Source organism: Corvus kubaryi, unplaced genomic scaffold (genome assembly GCF_017639235.1).
Source record: "Corvus kubaryi isolate FWS band 111438036 unplaced genomic scaffold, C.kubaryi_AGA036_p1.0 split3-73, whole genome shotgun sequence".
Taxonomy (NCBI): Eukaryota; Metazoa; Chordata; class Aves; order Passeriformes; family Corvidae; genus Corvus; species Corvus kubaryi.
Window position 1 is genome coordinate 5,662,416 of NW_024582091.1, and position 9,737 is coordinate 5,672,152.

Consider the following 9,737-nt stretch of genomic DNA (forward strand, 5'->3'; position numbering starts at 1 on the left):
AAAAAAATAGACAGCAACCTTTTTTTTGGTATGGTTCTCTTGACTAATTTTTTTTAATCTTACAAAGGGTTATTCCTATAAAGATCTGAATCAGGATTTAAAGCATAAAATATAAGATTTTGGATTCAATTTCTCATTCCGCTCCCTCATTAGCAAGCTTTCACTGATGCTGCTTTGCATGCCTTATATTTATTTTAGGAGATATTATTCTTATCTTCTAAAATCTAAACTCTAAGAAGTGCTGGAACCATTTCTCAGATATTGAAGACTGTGATTTGGCACGTGTAATATTCCAAGATAAGTCCACACATTCAAAGGCATTTAAAGCAATTGCTTTTTACATAACCTGAACAAGATTACTTTCACAACCGAGTTCATGAAATAGAACATCAATAATCTGCTTTCCAGTTCCTAAGCAGGCCCCCCAAGTAAATACATAGGAACCCTTGTGTGAAGCTAGGTTTCGGTGTGAATTTAGAATACAGTGTCTAATAACCCATGCTATATTACACTGCTGTTTAGCATGACATTTGGTTTTTCCTGACATAACGTCAGGATTCCTATCAAAGCACAGGTAAGTTGTAACTTTAGGAAAATCTGATGATCTGCAAGCAAATAGCCAAATGGCACACCCAGTCATGCCTCAAGATACCCTTTAAATACTCTTTCCTGTCTAAAGCTATAAGCCCCAGAAGCCGGCTTGTTCTCCACACAGCCCTATCATTCTCTGACAAGAAGCCTTGCAGCTCTCCACGGCTGCTTTGTGATGGCTTGTCCCAGTTCTTTCCCTGTTACCTCAGGGCACTGCAAGCCTACAGTAGGAAGGGAACAATTATTTAAGAACAAAAAAAAAAAATCAGTGTACTGCTTGATCAGTGGTCTGCAAGGGAAGGTTTAATTTAAAATATACTAGTGCATTCCCCTAGCATGTCACCTTTCCAGCTCTGCTTCCTCCATTTCCCATCTCATCATGTCTCCTCATCTTGGGCAGTGTCCAGTATACATTGAGGATCTGCCAGAAGGAATTAGCTTTAAATATTAAAAATATGGTAAGAAACTGAATAAGAAAAAACAGAGATTGCTAAACCATACCAGTACTGTCAACCATCTAATACAAAGAAAGTACTCTCTTCTGTCCAGTGTGCTTGTTTGAAACACAAACTGGTAGGATTTATCCCACCACAGCATATGAAGATGTGTCTGTACTTTTTCAATTATAACATAGATGCATAACTGATAAGAGACTTAGCAGGAATATATTTTAAAAAAAGATACCTAGGCTGGAATTCATTTATCTATTAAGATAACTAGATTCAGATACCAACAACATACCTGAACAAGCCTTTGCTTCCTGTTACCACCAATAAAAAATTTAACCGACACATTCAGTGAGGCTTGAAGAACCATCCAGCACATCCTGAAGCAGACATCAACACTAGGTCAGCTGAGAAGCCCTATAGACTATAAGCTGTAAATGCCTACAGTGAGTTTATTGGGCTGCATAAGGGGATGCTGTTTTAACAAATTCACTTTCCAACTCCTACCTTCACATGAAGGAAGGCAGTGGAAGCAGATCAGAAGAGAATGATGCCTCGACTTGGTTCTATCATTTTGTTCTTTCTAGAACAAGGAAGAAGGATAAATACAATACCTCAGTCTGACACGATTATGTATTTCAGTATAATTTTTGCTATCAATTTATATAATTGTCAATTAAGCCTGTAGGATCTGTGTTTCACTTTCAGTCTGCTCTACTACCTACCCTACAGTCCTGAAGTCGAGTGTTGTATTTAAACAGCTGTGTGGACAGGGGAGATAAGGACATTGGCACAACTTGCAAGAAATGTGTCTTTGCCCAAACATCAAGTGCAGTTAGTTTCTGTAGCTGATACGGTGTTTCCACACTTCAGCTGCAACTCATGTTTCATTCCTGCTGATGAGTCAGGAACAGCAAAGCTCTGACTCTCCTTGGTGCAAGGCAGTAGGGCACAAGGGAGCACAGCAGGGGCTGACACTTTGGGTACAAGTATCCAGGTAACAGGTACCCAGGCTCCCTGGTGAACCAGAAGCACAAGGAATAAGCTAAAAACCAAGGCAGCTTTGCTAACACTAGATCAAGATCAGCTGTGTCCACTGTGAGCCTGACATGCTAAAGCATCTCTGCCACACAGAGCTGAGTCCTTGCCCCGGGAGGCTGGGGGAGCCCACATGCCCACTCTCCAGAGCCTGAGACCCCTCCAGGCTGCAGAGCACATGGAGCAGGGTGAGAGGCTGCAGCTCTGGATGGTATCCTCACATGTCTGACATGGCCAGGCCCCAAAAAGCCAGCTCGGCTGAATCAGATCCTACATGAAAACATCAAGGTGACTTCACTCTGCGCTCTGTACATTCTTCCATAGCATATCAAAGGTGCCTCTACTCAAAACAGTCTGGGAATGGAAGAGAGTGTGGGTGAGGTTTCCATGCCCAAGGAAAACACACATAACAGCCCTGGAGCAGACACAACCCCGAGGTACTGTGCATGTGGTGCTTTCTTACATTTAATACCCTCAGCCTAAAGAGCTGAGCTGTTTCTGAGAGAGCATCTACAACCTGATCTGTCGCCCTTATAATCTAACTACAGTAACTGAGAAGTCAGTGGAGATGATTAAGCTTTTCTGAGCAGTGTGTGATCTATGGAGCCCTGCATGATCCTTTCTGTCTGTGTAAGAACAGTTTCTACAGGAGATGTGGTAATATATGTGCTCACTGCAAGTATGACCTCATCTATTTTAATTCATGGTTTCAGTCTGAGGTTAGTTTAGGGCAGAAGGTAGCAGCTAGAAGTTCCCATTCTGTTCATGTGTACCATGTGTCTGTTAACAGGCAGACAGCCACAAGCCATGCTCCCCCTGCATCCCCTTGGAACCAGGGCTGTGCTTGTGTGCACTTAAATGGCACACAGCACAAGTGAACTGCAGCTCATCTAAAACACACATTTCCACACATAACAGTAGATACTGAGAAACCTGGATATCCAAATACTTACATGATAGCCATGTTAGCATAACTGTATTAAAGGCAAGTGTAAGTTACGGGCGGGTTCGGTCGGGACGGAGACGGATGGAGATCTCTATAGGCAGGTCTTGGGACACAGTCGGTTTATTGTAAAGGGCGTGGGTATTGGGGCACTGCTCAGAGCTGCTAGACTCAGCTCTGAGCAGGCCCAAGAGAGTAAGCAGGTGAGAGAGAGAGAGAGGGTGTAAGAGCAAGAGTGGAAGTAAGAGTAGAAGTGGAAGAGAGGAATAGAGAAGTGAGAATCAGAATCAGAAGTGAGAATGTCTGAAGTCCTGGTTACAATACAATAAATCATCTTCTGTACTGAATATTCTAATTGTCACTAACCAATCTAATACAAGATACAAATCCTATAGCATTTACATACAGCCTATAAGAGTCCTTATATTACCATAGAGTGTTACATCTTAACTTCTAAAAACTACTCTTTGGACCCCTTCTGCTGAGCTAGTAGGGTCTGCTCTGACCCTTGGACCTGTTTGCAAGCAGAGGGTATTGTTTCATCAAGAGGGGATTACTTCAGTGGCCATACCATTGTTTTCTAGTTGTTCAGTAACTAAGACCTGGTATTTCAAAAGTGGCTTTCATTTCGATGTTGCCTGTAGTTTTCATATTCCCAAAATCTTTTGTCAGGCAATCATATTTCCAAGGTTTTCCTGTTCCATCTTCCCCAACAGCAAGCTAAAGAGTAAGTACTTTTATGAGGTAGTGTATCTTTATGCAGTGGTTTTCCCTGTCCTGCTAGAGAACCGTGAGGACATGACACAATGTCAGTACTTTATCAGGTGATTGATGGAGCTCAGAGGAGATCCCCTCAGCATTTCAAAGCTCTGCAGACCATCAGAAGCCAGAGCAGAGATGCAGACAACCAGAAGGCTATATAAATGTATCAGGCATTTGTACACTACATTGTGGTACAGAGACAAATACCCAAGTTAACTCCTCTGGAGGTAGTTTAGCTCAGACACTCAAGCTAAAGAGGCTGCAGCAACCAGACAATTGCCATATATTTTGTGATACAATTGCCAAACAGGCTGTTCCTCAGCACAGACTGATGCTTATTGGCTATCTAAAGGCAGAACTGCTGTGACTAAAGCTGACAAAGAGTGATGGACAGACAACGTATCGAAAACCAAATCTCAGTGATACCTAGTTTGCCATTTGACAGCTCAGTGTGCCATACTCTGTCTGGGCCACATTAATGGATATATTATGAAAAATGGACAGAAGGATTTGTCCTTATACAGTGTAACCTGTGTTTATAGTTCTCCATTCATTCCCATACCTAAGTGCTCTCATACATCTAAGAAAACAATTTATTTTTGTCTCTGATTTACTTTCCTTTGAACCTGTTCCTTATCTCTTAGACAGCTAATGGAAAAATAGTTTCAACATCCTGGGGGAAAATCATGTCAAACACAAAAATAAAATATTTTCAGTCTGATTCAGCTCCATAAAGACAATGAAACATCCTTTCAATAGGGGAATAAATGCATTTTTCTGGCTAGTCCTGCACATTTCTGGTGCTCCTTGAATGCACTCCCTCCGATCAAACAGAAGACTCAAATTCAGCTTGGAGGGTCTGCTGATTTCTTCTTTCAGTGGAGCTGTACATATCTGGAGCAGTTTATAAATAACTGCAAAGCACAGGATGAATTATGGTGCAACTCTTCAAAGACTATTCATTATTGTTTTGTAAGATAACTAAAACTGTATTTTTAGGCAACTGTTTCACAATCAGCCTCAGAAGGGGCATGATTATGGCAAAGGTACACTTAGGGATAAGTTAATGAACAATTTTCTGGGCATCTGTGTCAAAAAAGTAATATATACATTTCCTGGAGACTGTTGTACTACAGTTTTGCATCCTTTGTACCATAATGGATGATTTAGAAAATCCATTTGCTCTTAAAAATTGTCATCAGTCTTGGATGACCTATTTCACTACCAGTCTTGTCACAACAATAGACTCAATGTATACAACCTTGTAGCGACTGTTCGGTGTACTAAAATGGAAATGTGGGGTCTGCAAAACTCAAACCACCCAAATGCTCTTCCTTTGCTACAGACATGGTTAACACACACCACCAGCCCTCCCAGGCAGTCTTTTCATAAAGTGTCAACTCCTATTTGTCTTACTGGTGTGTTTAGGTCCACCTGGGTTATGTGAAGTCAGAATTTACAGTGGACTGTAAAACTTCCACTGATTTGTTTCCTAGTAGATTTATACCTGTAGGTCTCAGTGGAAGCATTCATAGGAAACTTGCTGAAAATATGTGAGTCAAAATTAAATAAATACAAAGTGATACAACTGCCCACTGACACCGATACCCTCAGTTCCTGAAGTCATAGTATTTGTAATATAAAAGGTAAGATAAAGAAAACTGTACAGCTCAGAGAAAATTTCAGGCAAAAGATTTATAAAACTGGTCATTTTTCCCCAATAATATGAAAACTGCTACTTTAGCAATTAGCATAATTATCCCTTCACAATCTCATAAAACCCAACCATTTAGAGATCCTGAATGAGAACCTTCCTTTTCAACAGTTCTTACCACCAAATCAAAAGACATTAAGAATTATACCATTCAGATTAATTCCTTCCAGCCTAAGGGCTTGAAGCTTACTTCCCTTTTAATTGAAAGGTAAAAATCTCACATAATCCAATGACTCCAGAGGCTTCAACTATAAGGAAAACTAATTCAGAAAGAAATTTAAATCACAAGAAGTGGAAACACCAACACATTAAGCAATGCTTTTAAACTGAAAGGTACACAAGAATTTCAGACCTCTTTCTAAAGTATAAAATGATAAACATTGAATTGTATCAAGCCCAACCAAGCCCACAAAGTACTCAGAGAAAATTCCTCTACTTCATGAAAAAAAAAACTTCTACAGAGAGCACAAGAATGGCATTAGTGAATTATTGATAGCCTTAATATTTTTAATAATAATAAAAATAAAAAGCCCCAACAATGAATCATGGTCCCTACTTTGGTAAAACTCTCACTGAGTTATACTGTTATTTTGGTCTGGTTTTGGTTCAGCACAGACATTTTATTCTAAAACTAATACTCAAAATAAAGAAAGACTAGTGCAAACAACTACATCAAAGTCTGATGTGTCATGTAGCAATGAATATTTCTGTTGGAAATTTACTTGTTTTCTTTTTAAAGCAGTGGCATATCTAGGTCTCCTGAGATTAGAAACATTAACCATTCTGGGTGTGATTCCTTTGTGACTTCATGAAATTTCTATAGTACCTGGAGAATGGAAGACTCTTAAGAGCAGCTATAGTCATAATGAACCTAAGGACAGTAATAAAAAATATATTAAAAATTAGGCCTGACAAACTTCAGATGGTAGTAAGTGAGTGTTAGTGGGGAGGTGGAGACATCACTGTATTATCTCAATAAACTCTCGCATCTTCCCATTTAATTTTTTCTGGTATGAGGCACCTCTAACAAAGACAGACTTTAACCTACTTTATATTCATGATGATTCCTGCAAGTTTACCTCCTTTTGAGGCAGGGGGTCAAGTGTTAAAGTTCATTCCATAATAAGTAATATCTGCATAGACTTTTGATGTATAATAATGAGGCATGTTTTGCAGAGACATTAAAAATCAAGGCCCACAAAAATGAACTATTTGTGGATTCAATTCACCAGTGGCATATAAAATTTAAAACAGGAGGGCTGAAAATGATCATGAATACATTTTCAAATTTTGTATCTACCCTCCCATAGTATGCAGTCTTATTTTTTTTGTGTGTGGTTCAGTATTAAAGGAAAAGGATTCAATAGTTCTCGCTGTGTGAAGACAATGAAGGCATGCACCATGAGAGCTGTGGCTGTGGCAAAGGATCTCAACATAAATTTGCACACATCTATTTTTCCAAATATAAGGCTTTCCTGGCAGGCAGTCAATCATGCAGGAATTGCCAACCGCTCTGTAGATAGGGCAATTATAATTCTCTGTGCACTGCTGCTACACCACCTGCACATTCACATGTGATGGAAGTCAGATCTGAACCCAGCTCTCAGGAGATGAATGCCAACCCACTGCTATTTACTATCAGCCTATTTTTCATTATCTCTTATTATAATTAAGAAACACTATTTATAACTACACCTGACAAACAACTAAGCATGGTGGAAGCTAGCAGATGCACCTTGTGCTATGAAACTTGGAGCTGAGATGTTACATTCATTTGGTGGGGGGAGAGGGGGGATTATGCAAAACCTGTATTTTCATGTATCATGCTTTGCTTTCACCAACAGCGCATTGCAGTTGGAAGTACATTATGTTTTGTGATGATATAGATAGAGAATGTCAAATTCTGCTTCAGATAATGTTTCCAATATTTTTATTAGAAGTATGCCTGCAGTTTTTTCATTAATGAATTTCATTAGATTAATTAAAATAACATTTTACTTGAAAAAATATCGGAAAATGAAAATTTAATGATGTCAGATGAGTCATCGTTTCTCTATCAAAAGTCTCATCAGATAATGAAGGGGAAAACAGTTCCACCACTTATTTAAAAGGGCAGTTTAGACCACTAGCTGCAGTATTACTCCATCTAAACAAAATACAGAAAATTATGAAAGAATATAACAGTTACTCTAGCATGTTTCACTAAATGGTCTAGGAAATATTTTTTCTTCTAGGAAATATTTTAAATTCATCTACTTCTGACTGGATGATAAACAAATAACCACATGCTGAAGCAATAAAAATAAATTACTCTGCCAACTTCCCTTTGAAGTGTGACCATGCAGGATGGCACGTATTTCAAAACATTAAACTTCATCTCCATCTAGGCTCAGGACTGAGTGAATTTTGCATGGAAACCAAGCATTTCATATTGGATAAACTAAATAGTGAAAAAATATTTTGATTTCCAGAGGGACACATTTGTTTGTTCACTTTACTGAAGCACTGTTGAACAACAAACTCAAGCTTTTCATGATTTAAAGATAGGACACTCCCTATGGCATCTTCTTTTCGTCAGTGTGTACAAATTTCAAAATAGTTAAGAATCTAAAACTAATTGCCAATATGAACCATGCTGCAAAAATGTATCGTATGCACACTTTTGAAAGCATTAGTCATAATTGGAGAATTTTCACACCCACAGCAGGGTAAGGAAAAATGCAAATAATTTAAAACAAAAATATCGTTTGAGTGCAAAACTCTCTCTCAAGGCTTTCAGAATAATAGGCAATGGCATGAAGATATGCCTTAAATCAATAGCAGGAAACCAGGCAAGAGAAATATCTAGACAGGAGTTCTACAGGGCAGCATGGAAACAAAGTGGGTACTAAAACAAATATTATTTTTCATATTTTCCCAGCAATTATGCTCCTCATTCAGAACCCCTAGGAAGTGACTGGGGTTTGTGTTATACTTTCAGCACTGGCATATAAGAGTTTTGATCCCCCTGACCTCTGAACACAAAGTCACACACTGAGGTGTCTGCCAAGCAGGCTTGTAGTCTGGATCCTTCTGGGATCTCCCGCGGCAACATCCAAGTCAAGCGGGCAACTTCCCTGACAAGGAGCAGGTGAGGGCTGTGGGCAAAGAAAGCGAGCAGAGGCTCTGCAGTCACAAACCCGACCAGCTCTGCACCTATTACCGCGAAGTCAATAACTGGGCTCAGGGCTGCCTTTGGACAGAGGGATGTCTGGCAGGTCCGGTAAGCACAGCTTTTCTCCAAGTAACAAATTCCTTTGGGAATGACACAAATCGGCAGGCCGGTTAGGGTAACACAGATGAAGGGCTCATTTTGTTTTGGGAAGGAAAAAAAACCAAACCAAGAAATGAAAGAGGACATTATGTCTTTCATGCAAAATGAAAAGTTCACTATGGGATTTCATTAACAAAAGACCACGACAATATGTACTCGGGTAAAGAGAACAACTTCTGACCTTGAAATTGCGTGCTAAATAAATTACCTCAGAGCGAAAGTGATGAGTTCTCATGACAGCATCTGGAAGGCAAGCAGAAAGACACACAGGCTCCACCAGCTGCACCTCGCATTTCGCCCCGGCTAACGGGTTTACCCCGCCACTCGCCCTTTGGCGCACACTCCGGGACGGGTCTGGCCCTCCCGGCACAGCCGGCAGCTCCGCCCGGCATTTATATTTAATTCATCGGGAAGAAGTTCAGCATAAAGTTCTGCTGCGCTTTGACAGACCGGGGAGGGCTGGGGGGTTTCCCAGCCTTTCACCTCTCTCCCGCTAGCCGAGGTTTCGCTAAGGGATGGGTGGAGACAAGGCTGCCGCAGTCCTGGGCTCGGCTTGAATTTTCTTTAAAGCCTTTGCCCGGCTAAACCGTGCCAGAGCGGCCCTCCGCCGGCAGAAACCTGGGGATGGGCCGGGGACAGCCGCCACCGCCCTCGGGGACCGGCAGCGTCTCTTACCTCGGCTCCTTGAGCGACCCGAAAAGACGGATTTGATGGGATGCCTCCCTTTCTGGAGCCTGCGGTGCCAGCAGCAGAAGAATAAAATCGTGGCAATGGTCCCCAGCAGCAGCAGGAGCAAGAAGAGGGCGCACTGGATGCTGTAGGGTCTCAGCAGGACCAGGAAAGCCGCGGCAATCATGGCTCAAGCGCCCAGCTGCCCCTGTGCGTGCGCGGGTCTGCGGCGAGCGGCGGGGGGCCGGGCAGCGCCGGGCA

The 9,737-nt window shown here is 41.1% G+C and overlaps 1 protein-coding gene across 11 annotated transcripts in view; it reads right to left on the minus strand.

Moving 5' to 3' along the window:
• DST (dystonin) overlaps positions 1–9,694 on the minus strand; it is a 293,815-nt gene extending 284,121 nt beyond the window's left edge. For 2 of the 11 annotated variants that reach the window (XM_042016296.1, XM_042016282.1), the window contains exons 1-2: positions 9,483–9,691; positions 9,016–9,050 (exon numbers count right to left, since the gene is read on the minus strand). In XM_042016296.1, coding sequence (XP_041872230.1) covers positions 9,016–9,050; positions 9,483–9,663 — 216 coding nt within the window. In that variant the 5' untranslated portion in view covers positions 9,664–9,691. Of the gene's footprint in view, positions 1–8,988; positions 9,051–9,482 lie in introns of all 11 variants that reach the window. The other 9 variants (XM_042016295.1, XM_042016279.1, XM_042016288.1 and 6 more) reach the window with 7 other exon arrangements.
• Between the last annotated feature and the right edge of the window lie 43 nt (positions 9,695–9,737).